Source organism: Simochromis diagramma, unplaced genomic scaffold (assembly GCF_900408965.1).
Source record: "Simochromis diagramma unplaced genomic scaffold, fSimDia1.1 OVJJ01000208.1, whole genome shotgun sequence".
Classification (NCBI taxonomy): domain Eukaryota; kingdom Metazoa; phylum Chordata; class Actinopteri; order Cichliformes; family Cichlidae; genus Simochromis; species Simochromis diagramma.
The window spans coordinates 4,198,619-4,216,146 of record NW_024386789.1 but is presented as its reverse complement, the minus strand read 5'-3'; the positions used below and the strand labels follow the sequence as shown (position 1 = coordinate 4,216,146).

General features: G+C 39.2%; 3 protein-coding genes across 3 annotated transcripts; 1 reads left to right on the top strand and 2 right to left on the bottom strand.

Annotated features, from left to right (window-relative positions):
• Positions 1–986: 986 nt before the first annotated feature.
• Positions 987–3,858, top strand: LOC120728554 (troponin T, slow skeletal muscle-like). The gene is made up of 12 exons (XM_040023568.1): positions 987–1,012; positions 1,101–1,114; positions 1,203–1,229; positions 2,033–2,051; positions 2,152–2,209; positions 2,299–2,415; positions 2,567–2,644; positions 2,739–2,852; positions 2,966–3,075; positions 3,204–3,294; positions 3,378–3,418; positions 3,747–3,858. Exons 1-12 carry the CDS (start codon positions 990–992, stop codon positions 3,790–3,792), a joined length of 738 nt encoding a protein of 245 aa, XP_039879502.1. The 5' UTR covers positions 987–989; the 3' UTR covers positions 3,793–3,858.
• On the bottom strand, positions 3,377–9,737 carry LOC120728548 (dynein assembly factor 3, axonemal-like). Its single transcript, XM_040023559.1, has 12 exons — positions 9,650–9,737; positions 9,302–9,384; positions 7,706–7,812; positions 7,534–7,627; positions 7,287–7,435; positions 6,921–7,112; positions 6,692–6,814; positions 5,421–5,543; positions 5,168–5,303; positions 4,774–4,888; positions 4,544–4,618; positions 3,377–4,334 (listed from the first exon to the last, which is right to left on the bottom strand). Exons 2-12 carry the CDS (start codon positions 9,381–9,383, stop codon positions 4,193–4,195), a joined length of 1,338 nt encoding a protein of 445 aa, XP_039879493.1. The 5' UTR covers position 9,384; positions 9,650–9,737; the 3' UTR covers positions 3,377–4,192.
• A 115-nt stretch (positions 9,738–9,852) lies between these two features.
• On the bottom strand, positions 9,853–16,356 carry syt5b (synaptotagmin Vb). Its single transcript, XM_040023561.1, has 9 exons — positions 16,166–16,356; positions 15,112–15,315; positions 12,134–12,309; positions 11,928–12,026; positions 11,443–11,610; positions 11,054–11,221; positions 10,831–10,945; positions 10,580–10,713; positions 9,853–10,495 (listed from the first exon to the last, which is right to left on the bottom strand). Exons 2-9 carry the CDS (start codon positions 15,308–15,310, stop codon positions 10,286–10,288), a joined length of 1,269 nt encoding a protein of 422 aa, XP_039879495.1. The 5' UTR covers positions 15,311–15,315; positions 16,166–16,356; the 3' UTR covers positions 9,853–10,285.
• Positions 16,357–17,528: the final 1,172 nt, after the last annotated feature.

The following is a 17,528-nucleotide window of genomic DNA, read 5'->3' as shown; positions in this document are numbered from 1 at the left end:
GACACTAAAAACTTTGCTCAGATTAGTGAGTTTGGATTTGGAAATGACTTATTTGTTATATTCAGTGTCTTTTCCGGTTATTTTGAGTGAAATATAAACACCCAGTGTGCAGCATTTGGTGTTTGGGATTTTCATGAAGTGAAAAAACTCAGTGGTTTATTCTTGATCAAAAAAATTCTGTAATGTATTTAAATACTGGACCCACCAGTGTGTTAGTGGGTGATGATAAAGGTGTAACATTTCTCAGAATAAACATGCTCCAGTTATTCTCGGTAACTCTGCTGGTCAATTAATGCAATAAAATCCTCCTGAAATCCTTCAGTCCTTTTGTCCATACCTGTTTATTTAGACTGACACAGTCATATCTTAAAATCCTTGCTAAAATTGACCTGTGAGGTATTGTAGACACTTTTATCAGTGCCTGTAAACAGGTAGCATCATACATTTGCATAGGAATGAGACTTCAATATCCCAAATTTGCCTTTGCTGGTTTTTGTCTATTTGATCAGTCAAACATGGTTTTGTACTCATGCAACATCTCACAGTGACACATGTGCATAAGCCTATGAAGTAATGGTTAAAATATCTGTGAGGCTACGCACGTATTTAAAGATCCTTTTAATTTACTGAGACTGCACGTAGATCAAATGATAATAGAGGACTTGGCTGGTGTTAATAGCAGCTAGCCGACCAGCTTAATCTCCTTCTATCCCACATTCTCTCTTGTAAATCAAATTAAACAAGATGGACTGGACAGCTGTTACCTCACTCTGATCCTGGGTAATTGGATGCTGCTCCAATCCAGTGTCCCTCTGGCCTCTTCTATTCCTAGATCATTAGCTCCAAATGGCCTTTCACTTAATCTTATCCCCTAAAGTAAAATCTTACACTGGATGTTGCTTTTTTAATTTCAAAGGTTTGGAAAAAGAAGTGTGGTGCATTATAACTATACATAATAGCACTGATTTCTATGTCTTTCCAGTGTCATCATGTCTTACTTGGATGAACACGGGTGAGTCGATCCAGTCCAGAAAGTTCTAATTCATTAACTTGTGTTTTATGGCACGTCTAATGCATTCTTTCAATTCCTTTTGATTTAGAGGGCATCACGAGGGTAAGGGCAGCAATTCTTTCATTTAATAAATATATAAGCTGCAATTCATATCTCAACTCAATCAGACTGTGACTCTTTCTTTCTCCAGAAGAAGATGAGGAGCAGGGAGAGGGAGGTGAGACTGAAGGCTCAGTGTGGGTTGATTATATTTAGCATACCTTGGAGATAACACATCAACTACCAGCTGTTTTAGCAATCCAGTAGTAGAGACACCCCATAGACCCACACAATTGTGAATATGGTTTAAATCCTGTAAGTGACTTAATGTTTACGTGTTGATTCTGTATTTCTGTGGGTAGTCCATAATCACTACCTTAGTACACAACCCAGTATCACGGCAAAACGTGTAATAGATGCGCTGGTCCATTTGGACACGCATGTTGAGGTAGCCTGTAAGCTGCAGCACCAGCAGAGGGAGATATTTTATTTAAAGCAAATATGAAAATGATCGGAAAGCATTTAAACAGACATTACTAACACATTTACATGTAAATACACATTAGCCGCCTAGCTTAATTATTTCTGGTGATTAAGGACCTGGAGCATACTTCATACATTCCTTGCTCACTAGCCACTTCTTGGTTTTAACCCTATAATGCCATTTGTATCATATTTGCTACATGAATTTCTGAGACCTCTATGTCATCAACATGATCAATACTTGCCATAATTTCAAAATGTTATGGACAAAACTCTTTTTTTTTTGTCTAAAATTAACATTGTTGTTAACAAAAAGTTGCCAAACACGCCCAATTTATCAAATGTGATACAAAAAATATATAATAAATATATCATAAACATGATACAGAAAAAAAATTGTGGATTTTGTTATAAGAACATCTCAGTTCCAAAAAATCTGAAATTTCTGGCTAATAACTGATTTACTGTTTCATTACTTTTCTGGCTGCCATACTGAAGAAGAACGGCCCAAATACAAGTAAGAAAATACAAGAATAGTATGCTGTGAGCTTTCAAAATGATTTGATTAGTAAAAAACAAAGCATAGCAAATCAGTACGCCTTCATGTGGTTTTACAGGCCACTTACGCAACTCGGTGCACCAAAAATCCCAGAGGGAGAGAGGGTTGACTTTGATGTAAGTGCCTTAATATCATTGTTTAAGAAAAGAAATACATTACACGAAAACCAAACATAAGTAATCCCAGTAAGTTTCTCCTATGCTAGGATATCCATAGGAAAAGGATGGAAAAAGATCTTCTGGAACTACAGACACTGATTGAGGTCCACTTTGAGCAGAGGAAGAAAGAAGAAGAGGAATTGATTGGACTCAAAGCAAGAATTGTAATGCCCTTCCCCATACTATTTTCTTGTTTTGCATGTTTGTCTATTTTCCCCTCACTTGTTTGTATGAAAAAGGGATTTGTCAGGGTGCAGCCACCATTCAGGCTAATAGAGAGTAAAGCAGCAGAGTTATGTTTTTTTTTCAATGTAGGAAAGCCGGAGGGCAGAAAGAGCTGAGCAGCAACGTGTAAGGGCTGAAAAAGAGCGGGATAGACAAACACGGATAGCGGTAATGAATTATGTTAACACATATGTTGCTTATTCCATGAAAATATCAATAATCCAACAAAGAAAAGAATAATTTAAGTGACGATGCAACTCAGGAGGAGCGGCAGAGGAAAGAGGATGAAGAGGCAAAGAAGAGAGCAGATGATGAGGCCAAGAAGAAGAAAGTTCTCTCCAACATGGGTGCTCACTTTGGAGGGTTCCTAGCAAAGGTCAGAGGGATTCAAGTGATTCATTTGTGGGCAGGCGTACCGCTATATTCTGCAGATATGTGAGGTGCATTTCTAGGCTGATGTGACTGGGCAAGAGCGGTCGTTTCTTACAGGCAGAGCAGAAACGGGGTAAAAGACAAACTGCAAGGGAAATCAAAAAGAAGACATTGGCAGAAAGACGCAAGCCACTGGCAATTGAGAGCCTGAAAGAGGATGGCCTGAGGTCAGTTAAAGCCTTCACTGGATTACATTTTTATTTAGCTACATGTTATAGATACATCAGCTGGATAAGCCTGGGGCAAACAATTGTTTAAGCCTTAGACACAAGCTGTAATGCCTTTTGTGTTTTAGAGAGCGAGCCAAGGAGATGTGGGAATGGATCCACCAGCTGGAGTCAGAAAAGTTTGATCTGACTGAGAAGATGAAGAGACAGAAATATGAGGTTAGCCCTTTACTTGGGAATATTTAAGATTTTTATATTAGAAATCGGAGACATTATATTCTTATGTACTTTTTCTTTTTCAGATCAATGTCCTCCTGAACAGGATCCAACACGCTCAGAAATTGTGAGTCAGACGGCTTGTCTCAATCTACCCACAAAACAAGGGAGCTAAGTGCAGGGTTGTAGGTAGATCAACTCTTTGCACATCTTTGACTATGCAAAGATTTCACAGGTCACTGGCAACAACCACACACGTACAGGAAACACAACAATCTAAGATCTTGCTACTTTCTGAACAGGATACACACACACACACACTTTATTTAATATATTTAAATAAAGCGACAGAGCAGAAAGAGGAACTAGCACTACTTTACTCTCTTACATTTCGCTGATCTTCTGTGAACTACTGTTTACGATCTCCTTTTAATCTTCTTTTTTTTTTAACGCAGCAAAAAGGGACATGGCAAGGGAAAAGTTGGAGGACGTTGGAAGTGACCTCATACACACACAGACACACACAGGAAGCATAAACAAACAAGAGGATGGTTCACTAGTTCCAGGACAAACTTCCAGCACCTTTGCAGTGTTCAAATAATGGCTTCCTGTAGGGTTTATTTGAATACATCAACTTATACTTACATTTGTGGCTATTAAAATACACATAGAAATATATTTGAACTGCTGTAATGGTTTCATTTAAACAAGATGTGAAATATTATTAATTCATAGTTGCTACCAAACAAATATGAATTATTATCTGAAGCATCTGACAGCTCCTCCTAGTTGGTTTGCAAACTGCTGATAAACAAGATGTGAAATGTCTCTGTTGTATGGCTTTATTATGCTAAGTGTCTCTCGCATCTTGGTAAACAGCTATGCTGCGATACGAACATCTCTACTTTATGTGTTGTACGAAGACGGCGTGGACGTCATTACTGGTCCCCTCATGCCAAGGTTCAAATCCAGCCTCTAAAGCGATGTCCTCTACTTTCTTTGCAAAGCCAGCTTCTTGCTCTTTATTCAGATCCAAAATGTACCTGAGACACACATAATGACACAGGAATGCACTGTGAACCCAAATATGGCAATCGCTGTCGCTATTAACTTTCAAGAACAGTGTCACAATTGAATTATAAGGAATATGTGGCAAACTCAAAATATCCCATATGCAAATGCCGATACACGGCAGTCACTGTAGTCCTGGTGGCCATGGTAACGAGCCCTGTGTTACTAAAAAAACCCTCACTTGGCCAACTCCACGACAAGCACAGCGTCTGGTGCTGCAATCTGTCTCATCATCGCGCCCAACTGGTGCACAAAGCTTTACAGCAGAGGCAGAGAAGGAAGCAAAAGCACAGAGAACGAAACATGGTCAGCAGTTATATCAGTAGTGTGCAGTCCAGGTGACTGGATGCTAAAGGAATATTTTTTCAAGATGACTTAATATATTTCGTATTCATTTAAAGAAAAATCCACCTGGCGGAGAAGTAAATGGTGTTGAAGAATTGGGAATATTTCTGTTTCTCAGGCAGTTTGTGAAATGAGTCCAAAGGCAGGAAGGTGACAGAGATCCCATTTGGATACATCAAGTCTGAATGGGATTAGAGAAAACGCAGTGCTGGTTTTAGTTGCTATTTTCTGGAAATGAAACATCAAAACATATTGCATGAAGACAGGAAGTAATACAGTAAATAGCTGGAGCACCTCATTCCCCTTTAAACTTCTCTTAAAGTTGTCCAAAAGAACAAAATGAAAGAACATATAAAAATAGAAACCAACCTTTCACATCACTTTAAGGGTCTTTTTGTCACAGTGGTTTTACACTCTGGTTTTAATCAAAGCTAAAGCTGAAGGCCTTTTAGCATTTCACCTTTAATACTGACAGTCCGTATGGATGTGTCGTCCTCTGCATCGGTGTATGTTTGAGAAGTAGTAGGGCAGCCCCGTCTGCTGGACAGGGACTGGAACAATCCTTGCAGATTTGCGAAAGAGATATCCTGGGCGGTCTGTGGATGTGAGAACAGGATGGATGACAACAGACAGACAGTAATGTGTTTAGAGATGTGCGCAAACTGATTCCAGCAATGAAGACAGAAAAAGACAGAAAACTTTGTATGTTTTACCTTAATGGGTTGCCCATTCTGTGTCTTCAGCAGACTCTTGTCATCAGCTTCAATGCCAAAGGACAGGTAGGGACTAGAAACAATGTCTCCCCAGTATCCCCTGATGGCTACTTTGTCTCCTTTCTGTACAGACACATGACCAAAATTAGCTTCCTTCGTCAACTTACTGTTTACAGTGAAGTGAAAAAGTAGCTGGCCCCTTCCTGATTTCTTGATATGGTTTTTCACACATTTGTCACACTTACATGTTTCAGTTCTGCAAACTCATTTTAAATATAATACAAAGATAACTCGAGTAAATACAAAATGCAGGTTTTCAATGATGGTCTTATTTATTAGGGGAAAAAACGTTATGCTTACCTATCTGGCCCTGTGTGAAAAAGGCATTGCCCCTTTTGTTGAATCATGAATGAACTGTGATAACCACATTCTTTATGGCTGAGTTCAATTTCTTCTCCTTCACACTCAGGCCTGATTAATGCCAGACCTGCTGGATCATGAAATCATTTAAACAGAACCTGTCTGTTCTGTTTAAGTGATAGATAGAGCAGGCTTCTCTATCTATCATCTACAAATGGTTACAAAGAATTTTATTAGGCTTTGGGACTCCAGTGAACCACAGTTAGAGTCCTTATTATCCACAAATGAAGAAAACATGAAACAGGGTGAACCTTGCCAGCCTACTAAAATTACTCCAAGAGCACATAGATGACTCATCCAGAGGGCACAAAAAACCCTGAACAGCATCTAAAGAACTGCAGGGCTCACTTGCCTCAGTTAAGGTCAGAGTTCATGATTCAACAATAAGAAAGAGACTAAGCAGAAATGGCATCCACAGGAGCCCCGAGATGAAAACCACTGCTGACCAAAAAGAATAGGCTTCTCTCATGTTTGCCAAAAAACATCTTGATGATGAGTCAAAAGCTGAACTTTTTGGAAAGTTTGTCTGGACTAAAATCAGACTGAGTTACTTTGACAAGCTTTAAACAAGTCTGTTCATACTTAAAATCCTCCAGTGGCTGAATTAAAACAATACGAGGACAATGACTTTTTCAAGCAGGGCCAGGCATGTTTGGATAGTTTTTTTTCCTCCTAATAAATGAAATCATAATTTAAAAACTGCATATTCTATCCACACAGTGTATCTTGGTCGAATATTAAGATTTCTTTAATGATCCCAAATGTGAAACACGTGACAAAAAAAAATCATTGAAGGGAAAAATTCACGGCACTGTAGAAGAGCGATGTAGAAAAAACCAATATGTAATTACCTGACTAAAGACTCTTGAAGACAGCAAACTAGGATTAGTTATTTGATAGACGCCTTCCCTCATTTCGAATGCCAGTCCCTGTTCCCTCCATCGCATGTATTGCTGTCTGTTGATGACGCCACACTGCAGACAACCAGGACACAAACATATATTTGAATTTCTTTAACCAACTTTTTATTTGCAAAATCTCTGGCCACACCAGAGGAATGTGCAGAAACTACTCAGATACCCCTTTCTCATGAAGCTTCATTGTAAGATCCCAGTCAAAGCAGCCCTTCTTGGAGTCATAGCGTGTCCCGAGGTGTTGCCTGACTCGATAATCCCAAGCTTTGGACATGATAGGAGCAGGACGCTCTGGTGATGAAGACCGAGTTTGGATCCATGACTTAAATATCATGTCCAGTTCGTCTCGCTCCTTAAACTGTAAAAAGTGTCCATACTCAGTGAATAAAATTTTGAAGCTTTTTCTGAATGTGTAAAGCACTTACACTTACAAATTTTAATGATTATGTGCAGTGCACTACAGGTTATACTGAGCAAGCCGCAATGTCTGGCTGTTTAGGTAAAAATAAGCTCCTTCTGCAGATGTTTGTACCTTAAGGAGAGTTGTGTTCAGACAGGCATGCGTTGCCATCGTTTCAGTAACGGACAGAGAAAGTTGTGATGCTACACGTTGCAGTACTTCCTCTGCCTGACTGCGGATTTCTGCGTTTCCAAACACCTCTAGGAAAACTTCGGTCTTCTCTAAAGATTTAAAATAAGGATTAAAAAACCCCACTGGTTTATGGACAACAACATATCTTGCTTTAATAAAATGAATAATTTATCCAACTCCCATGTACCATTAATCCCCATGCTGTCCTGGGGAATCAGTGCCAGGTAGAGGAGCAGCAGCTGTCTGGCAACCACCTCCATGTTGTTTTCTATGACCCATATCTGCAGTGTGGCAAAAAGAAGTTATTTGAAGCTCAAAGTATTGTTAGCCATTTGCAGTTTAAAAAGACTTAGGCTCACATGGACACTTTGTTTGTCTTGCAAACCGGCAATGGTCTTTAAAATATGTCGTGGATCTCCACTGCCCACCAGTAAAACATTCATTTCCCCTTCACATCTCTCAGGGCCTAGTAAGAGAAAGAGAGAGAGAGAGAGAACACATATTATGCTTCTGTTGCTGGATAAGGAACCTCAGTACATTTAACCTGACAGGGACAAACTGTAGGTGATAGAAACTGAATATAGAAATCTGGAGAAACAGCTCAGATGTTTACTGATGGACCTGTGATACTGACAGAGTTGACAGAGACACAGTGTAGGATACAGTATCAGATGATAAAACACGACTGACGGATGACACAGTTTGCTGATCCATTGCGTGTATCCAGTTCTGGGTCGACTTACCGAGGTTGATTTGTGTGATTTTGAGTGGAAGGATCAGACACCATACCTTTCAAATGTCAAATTTCAATCTTTGAACAAATTTCCGCAAAATGTTCAGAAGACAAACTGTCTACAGCTGCACCAAAAAACTCACTGAAAAATGCATTTAGTTGTTTTACAGTCTTTAAATCATTTCAGCCTCATCTTCACTCAAATATTGCCATCAACTCCAAGATCCAACTGTGATAAACACCAATTATAATGTGACAAATGATTGATCATCAGTGCTATTTTTGCCTCTGTTAGCTGCTGTTAGCTGGCATTAGTGAAACTTTCTTTTAAGCTGATCCAGAATTGTTGGACTCTCATGCAATGTGAGGAAATGTACTTCTGAGGCCTACCATTAGCTAGCACAATGCTAGTTTATAACCAGCTGGTGTTTTTGTTTAGCTGGTTCATCATCAGCTGTCCAGAGACAGGAGGGTCGCATGTTTAATCTGCTGACGATCAGTAACTGCGGCAATATCAGGAATAAATAAGCATGTTTATGCATGTCATCCTGACTTCAGTTCAGGAGATGGGGCTTGAGAGGAGGAAGAGGATGAACTTTTATTCAGATGCTGATTGTGTTGTCTCTTTTTGTGCTTTCACTTAATTGTTGAAGTGGATCCCTTCTCAGATAATAAAATAATTCTTCATATCTTGAGTATGAAGGTGCAAACATTAATTAAAACTTGCCTCCTCAGCACATGAACTCCTGAGAATTAACTTCTTTTCTGCCTCTGATATAAGACATATGTGGCAATTCTCTGGCCACATACATAAGATCAGGCAGAACAGTCCATCGGGATCACTGTATTCAAGAGGCAACATGACATCTTACACTATGTATTTTTAATGCTTTAATTCTTTATTTGTTGGAATTTAAAATAAATTTAGAATTGCACACTAATAAATCTATATTTATGAGTACACCATTATTTTTTCTATTAAAAAAACCTAAAAAAAAAACAAACCCCCGACTGACTGTACCTAATTTTGAGATATCACACGTGTATTGTGTATTTATGTGTGTGAAACTAAAACGTGGCTGTCTATTTTTAAATGCACTCAACGCAGCATAATAAATGAATACTCTTGAAAAACATCAAAGCAACTCATACAATCCTTTATCTGCTCTGACGCACGTGCGCGGGCCCACTCACAGGATCCTTGTGCAGCCAAGACTCTTACCGATATGGAGCAGGTCGCGTGCAGGACTGAAGCCCCACCAAGTGATGCAACCCGCACCCTCAGATGCCCGTCCAGCACTCATACTGCAAAGAAAAGCAAACGAAGGCGTGCACCCCGTTGGTTTACGTCAAGACAAAACAAACGGCGGTAGGCAAGGGACCATATCTTAACACAAAGCCGTAAAAATATAAAATAGCTTAGTTCAACTAATGCTAGCCAACTGCTACAGAACTTTTAAATGGTGCCCTGAAAATACAGCTATTGCTCAAACGCATAAGTGTGTCTCTGACTTTAATTCTGTAATTAAAAAACCTTAGATAATATCAAAAACTGTTTGTTAAACCTCACCCGGCCGACTCTTTGACGACAGCTGTAAAAAGTGTGAAGCTGAAAGTAAGTTTGGGTTCTGTTGCTAGGCAACACTTATGGCTACGTAGACACCATCTACTGGTGAAAAGAGTGAATTACACAGTACGCTCTTTTATGAGTGCCTTCATTGTTAAAGTTTATTCAATTTATTAAAAGAAACTGAGCATTAATGTGAAACATTCCATTGTAGGTTTATTTGTTTATTGCACCACAACACTAGAAAGTGAGCAAAAAGGCCCAAAATACATTAAAAAACAACAAAGTTCACATCATTGAGTAATTATGTGAATAAACTCTCTTTCATCAATTTTTAACATAACCTTGCATGGGCCTACACAAGAGATGCACATTTACAGATATGTGGTTTCTAGGCTTATAAAGACAATCACTTTGGTTTATGGTATGAGGTAAATATGGGGAGACAAGGTTTTAATAACAGCCAAATATCAAACATTGCTTGACAGGTGCATATATACACACCTACAGACACACACACACACACACGCAATATGTGTCTCAAAGGAAATAAAATGGAAAGGAGAAAATAGAAATTAAGAAAACTTCAGGTTTAACAACAAGTAGCATATTGGCAGCAGTCACTACTCAGGTGTGACTCTAACGAGGTTTTGCTTTGAGTGCCGCATCTACTTCTTCTTCAGGCAGAAGAGTGTGCCACTGGGCTACTGGACGTCTGGGATTAGCAAGCATGTCTGACCAGTGGCGCAGTCCGACTCCTGTAGCTCCATAACCCATAAAGGTCTTTCCAATAGGGTCGTTGCTTCCAAGTTTATCGTAGTCGAATACTGTGATGACAACCTGCACTTTCTGAAAGGCAAAAGAAATACAAATGACAAGCTTGTCCACACAGTGCTTGGTGTTTCAAAACTGATTACCGGTAATAAAAGGTACCTGTATTTGCTCAAAGGGGACTTCAAAGCTGAAACTCTCATTAAAATAAGGATTGAGTGTGTTTTTCTTTACTGTTGTCTTCTTCTTTTTAATCCGTTTCCCATTTTGTTGCAGAACAATCTTCACATATGGGTCTTTTGAAAGAGGAAGTGAAGGTGAGTTGCATCATGCATGTCTATTTCAATTCCTTATGATACTTGGGGATTTATTTATTCATTTATTTGACTGATAAAATCATGAAGCCTGATTACCTGATAAACCTCCAACATCCATTTTCTTAAGGTTCTTTGCCTCCATGATGTTCACTGTCAGTTTCCCGGCAGTGGGTACATAGCGCAATGAGATGCAGATATCACCCAGTTTTTCCTGCAGGGATAAAATTTTGTGAAGAGAATATTGAAAAAGGGTTATTATCCAGATGTTTAGCATTGAAGGGTTGAAGAGCTGAAACATGTTTAAACAAAGATACAGTACCTCCTCCTTCTCACCACTCTCCAAGTCCCTCCATTGTTGCATTGGCTGACCCAAATCAACACTGTTCATGGGAATCTTTATTTCACCGATCATGTCATGCTTGGAGAATCGATCAAAGTCAAAAACCTGCAAGACCAAAGTCTTTCCACCCAGCTCTGCGTATGGAATCTAAAAAGAGGGGGGAAATGATAACAGACATTTCAAAACATACTGCATTGGTATTTTGGGGGGAAGGGACAGGTTGAGGTTGATTAAGGGGAAGGAAAGTCTGAAGAGGAAGTGGAGACTTGTGCCCAGCGAAGCGTGAAAAGCAACAGCCCGAAGCACCAACTCGAGCTGTGACAAAGACAAAACCCTGACAGCATCAAGTCGACAAGGACAAGTAGTACCTTGAAGATGAAAGTTTCGTTGAAAACAGGGCACAGGTTTTTGCGCTGAACCTTGGTCTCGTACTTCTTCTTTTTATCTGGCAGCAAAAAAACTTTGACATAGGGGTCTGAAGTCCCCCCCATGTCCATAGCGGCAAGGTCCTGAGCCTGAAGGATACCCACGATGAGCTTTAGAGGAAAGAGATCAAGTGTCAGAATCAATGTTATTAGAGTTATCTATAAGTAAAGACTAAAAGTAGTTGAGAAAAATGTTTTAGTTATCTGGAATAAAAATCTAAACTAAACTGTAAATGAATCAGAATCAGAATCGTGTTTATTGGCCAAGTATATGTGCAGACACATACAAGGAATTTGGTTCCGGTAGATGAAATAGAAATACTTAAAAATACAGAACTTTAATATATCTGGACAGAACTGGTCTGAAGTGGTTTAAGTGGTCAAAAAGAAAAAGGGTAGGAATTTTGACATTTCCATGGAGGACTTACCTGAGCATCTGTGAAGTTGTAGTCCAAGGAAAACTCCAGTTTACCCAACTTTTCCTGTTCTTTCTCCTCTTCCTCCCCTTCTTTCTTCACCTCCCCCTCCTATAAGATTAAAACAGACACACACACATGCACACACACACACACACGATTTTCTTGTAGTTCTTGAGCTGGTAAGATAAGATAATATAATACAGTGATAGGCGTACCTTCTCTCCAGTCTCTCCTTCACCTTCCTTTGCCTTTCTGCGGCGACCTGCCTTCCCCTCCCTCACTTTCTTTGGCTTTTTCTTTTTACCAAAGCATTTCTTAAAAATGCAGAAGATGAAGCATGCCACCAAGACCAGAACCACCACAACAATGGCTCCCACTGCCCACATGGGAACTGCCAAAATAGAGATATGGGTTGGCCCATCAGTGGATGTTATAGAAGTATGGTTATCATGAAAGTGCTGGAAATCTCTGATCCGCCTTTGCTGTTAACATACACAGAACTAACACAATGCTGAAACAACAACCAAAACCTCATCAAACAAATATGAGTCAGAACTTCAGCTTGATATCCTCACTTTTCAATTCTCTCTATGGAAGGTTTTTTAAAAGCTTGCTGATCTCGTACCTTAAGAAGAGGATTGAACTTTTTTATATCTTAAAATTACAAAAAAAACTAGGGAAAGTCACTTTTTCCCAGTGTTCAGTTGCATCAGGTTAATCAGTTATAACAATATTGTTCAAGGGGACCTATTATCCACCTAATTGTTTTTTACAGTAGTGTGCAAAAGTTTTGAGCCACCCCTCATTTGTGATATTTTCGATTTTGAGCAGCAAGGTCTTGAGCATTAGTTCTCTAGACTTTCTGAAGGACTGTGAACATTGGGTTCTTTTTCACTCATTTTCAGTCCAGTTCTTGTATTTGGGCTTTTTCAAACAAATGCCTTTTTGCATTCAAGAAGAAAAAAACTAAAACTAACACAATAGATGAACCAGTGTTTTGTCCACACACATAATTTAGCAAAGAAGGAATTCTTTAGTTGAATATATGAATGCCAAAGATAACACAGTTTGATGGGCATAAAATAGTATTTTTGCAGGTTTTAGATGTGTCCTTGATCGAGCACAGCTGATTTAAATGGCTAAATTACCTCCTCAACATGTCTTAAAGTTCTCCAGAAGTCTGATAATGAACTAATCATTTGAGTCAGGTGTGTTGACCGAGGGTCTAAAACCTGCAGGACACCAGTCCTTGAGGCCTGGAGTTCCCGACCCCTGGTATACACAAAGGAAGTCAGGAGAGATGTACAAAAGTGAGTGTCCACAGGCCTCTGTAAAACACGGTGGAGGTTCTGTCATGGTTTGGGCCTCCATTTCAACCAGTGGTGTTGGAGATCTTGTCAAAACTGATGGAATTATGAATGCAAAAATGTGCTTGGAGATTTTGATCACCCATGCAGTACCATCTGGAAAGACTTTGTTTTTCAGCATAACAATAATCCCAAACATACTAGCAGTAAAAGTATACCTGGATTTAAAACACACACACACACACACACACACACACACACACACACACACACACACACACACACACACACACACACACACACACAATGGAGCCCTCTCAGTCATGGACTGGCCTCCCCAGAGCCCAGACCTCAACTTTATTGAAGCAGTGTGGGATCATCTTGACAAAGAACAGAACAAAAGGAAGCAAACTTCCAAAGAAGAGCTTTAAATGTCCTTCAAGAAGCCTAGAGAACTATTTCTGAAGACTACTTAGGAAATTACAAGAAAGCTGCTTAAGAGAGTTCAGACTGTGTTGCAGAATTAAGGTGTTCATATTAAATATTACCTTTCAAGCTCTTTATAATTGTACAAAGCCTGATTTTTGCCTCATACAATTTATGAGGCAAAAACGTTTATCTATGTTTCCACGTGTTTCAATAATCAGTGAATCCATTTCCCATTTTCCAAGCAACATATGAGTGAATTAGAGATGGCATAAGATTTCTGCACTGGAATGCATTCTTAGAATAGTGGACGCCTCATTTAAATTTCAAAATATTCTAATACTGGGCCTTTGCGCAGAGGCTTAGTTTATGTTTGATCTGAAATAGGTCAAATAACTCACAGTTATTTGTATGTGATTACCTCATTTTTTCAGACTTTGCTCACGGTTGTTTATGAGTATCTGCCACTGTAACAATAAATATATTTCAGAAAGTAAAAGCAAAACATAGCAGCTCCCCTTCAGACATTAACAGCTGTTCATGAGCTTGGAGACAGAACCAAAGGTGTAATGCATAATGTCAAAATAAATCATGATTTCTTCTTTTTACCACAATAACTAAAACTTTCTCAAAATTATATTTTAAGCACTTTGTTATCTATGTTTTGCTAATGTTGTGTTATGTCAATAACACACATGTCAGCATTGAGATAATAACAGTCTGTAAACCCACAGCCACCACTAGTTGCTCCACCAACCGCAGAAGCTCATTAAACGCTTTACTCTTAGCATCATAAGCAGTAGTTCTTCATTTCTTGGCAAAATGACTCAGAAGCACGTTTTCGTGTTCTGTCATTGTAGGCATAAACACTTAAACTGTTGACGTTCTTTGAAATCATTCTTTATGCCACATCACTTATGTTAAAAAGAGCAATTTAGTGTTGGAAATTTCTCCTTACATCTACAGTAGCTTGAACTTTTGTGGAAGACTATAAACATAACTCCTAAACATAACTGGTAAATACATTGATAAATATTATCCATCTTCTTCTGCTTATCTGGAGCCGAGTCGCAGGGGCAGCAGCCTAAGTAGAGAAGCCCAGACCTCACTCCCTGGCCACCTCCTCCAGCTTGTCCGGGGTAACACCAAAGCATTCCCGGGCCAGCCGAGAGATATAATATCTCCAGCATGTCCTGGGTTTGCCCCGGGGCCTCCTCCCGGTGGGACATGCCCGGAGCACCTCACCCAGGAGGTGGCCAGGAGGCATCCTTATCAGATGCCCGAACCTCCTCAGCTGGCTCCTTTCGATAAATAAATTATAAATCCCTTTGATAAATATAAATTTGACATAATGTAAATTCTGCACAGGGATAGTTTCCTCCCCAATAGCCACATTTAGTTTACGTCATCACTGGTTTATGGATTTCTGTATCATTTTGCAGATTGTGGCAGTAGCTTACTTGACAGATGACTCAGCTCATTCATGAACTTTTCCTTCATGTGGTTGTAGTCGTGCCCAGGGTGATGTTCTGTATGTGAGTGCTCATGGTGTTCTGAATGAGAGTGCTCATTATGAGCAGGCTCTGTTGTTTCCTCCGATTCTGGTTCAGACGGCTCAGCGGCCCTCCGGACTCGAACCCCAGCACCGACCAGCCTCATGTCAGCTGCCAAAACATTATAATTACTACAGTTATTCACGCTGTTTTTAAGTTGGCTGCCACATTGAATGATAACACAACTTTACATGCATGCTGTGTAATCCCTGTGTTAATGTGTTGCAGGAAGGTTGAAGAGCATAGGACAACTCTAAGCCAGATGCTCAACATGGCTGACCCTAATCCCTCTGTTACTCTCATGCTCTCCTCCATCTCGTGGCCCACGCTTTCACTCCCACGTTCAGCCCATCCCCATTTCTCTCTCATCACTGACTCTGCTGTGGACTGGATTAAACTATGCCTCTACAATATTAATCCAAAACCACAGATTCTCAAAGCTTTAAAAAATAGGGGTTGGTATCATCCTTTGGTTTGCCTTGCATAAAGCCACTGTTTCTGTCATATTGACTGTTTAGAACAATATTTAAATGAGGTTTAGTGGAACACAGGCAACTTTTGGAAAAAACAGATTTTTTAATAAGTAGTTATTATGAGGTGTATTTCCATTTTAAAAGAAAACAAAAATGGCAGTAAAAGTAATTTTTACCCATTTACTGTGTTTAATAATTGAACATTGAAATTGAATATAACTTAATGGAATTAAATGATCACTGAAGGACATTTATTAAAATTTAAAACACGATGTGACATCTAATAGGAAACTAAAGTATGTCAAATGAACCACTGGCAATATTAGTGGTCCTTTAAATTGGTTTGTTCAAAGCCAACAGGAAGAAAATACACACACAGAAATACAGCATGTTTTTCTCCTCAGTTTAGACCCTTTTTTTTTTTTTTTAGGATTTTTCCACTTAATCATAACAACAGTGTTTGAAATTTTACTGAATATTTATCTTACCTGTCGATATCTCCCTTTAATTTTTTTCAACACCAAAAGGAAGCAACTTCTAGTTCGGTGTCTTTCTTGTGGCTTTTCCTCTGGCTTGTTGAAGACCCTGCACACCTATCAATCCTTGGGTATGCTGTTGACTAGAACTGGCAGGCTCCCTGCAACCCTTTCCACCAAAGCTAAAGCACTGGCAAATCACTAGAGAAATGTTGTCATTTAATCCCCCCACTTCCCCCCCTCCTACTGATATTAGAAGGCAGACAACACATCTGTTGCTTTATGTCTGACTAAAGAAAAATTTAGACCATCATTCACCTTTTATCGTGTTGTAGTTGCAGGGTTGGTAAATTTGACATGTTGAAGTATTCAAAGCTTTTCCTTGCGCCAGGGGAAAACTGTTTATTACACTGATGGCAGTGTTTATCCATTAGACTCAAGAGATTGTAGTACATCCAGCCCTTCACTAATCTCCTCAGCATAGCTGCCCTCGCAGTCGATCGTCCAACAACAACTTGTACTGCGAGTGGATATTGTGCATGTATGTGTGGATATGTAGTTTCCCATCCTTTTAGCCTGCCATTTTACTGTACAAAACACATACGCATATTTATTAAACTGTAAACAGTAATCTGCAGGCATATTTATATATGCCTTTGTTTTGTTGGGGGGTGGGCACAGATGAGCATGACATAATTGCCTTACATAGAGTTAGGGCGGGCACTTAAAAGAACTCTGCATTTCAGGATATTTTATTAATAAAAAATACATTTTATGCTGCAATACATTAAACCACACAAACACAAGTTACGAATGTTTTCACACTTGGTGAAAACCTGGGAAAATCTGTGCAAACCCTTGTGGTTTCTTAATCTGTCAAGTGTTCTACCTCAAACCACTAGAACCAAAATGACACTTGAACAGAGTAAGGCTACGTCCACACGTACACAGGTATTTTTGAAATTTTTTTTTTCCATTTTAGTTTAAAAGAAATTCTATCCACACGTGGTTTTGAAAAAATACCTCAGTCCACATGTAAACACCAAAAGACGCAGTCAAACACTGTGAAGAACATGCCAAATCCTAACCGTGTAGAAATGGCCAATCAGAAGTCTAGAAGCCTGGGAGGAAAAGAGTAAACAGGGTTTTATGCAAATCTTGAGTACTTCTTTTTGTTTTTCTGGAAAGGCAACTAATTTTGTGTTACTTTTCAAGTGCCTTCATCATTTCAAATGTTAATAACCAAAGACAGTATTTTGGCTGTTGTGTAGACTCACAACTTAGGAATGAACAAAATGCATACAGCATACATAAATTTAATTAAAAAAAATATTCAAACCCGAAGACAACGTTGGGATTTGTGTTTTGGGAGCGT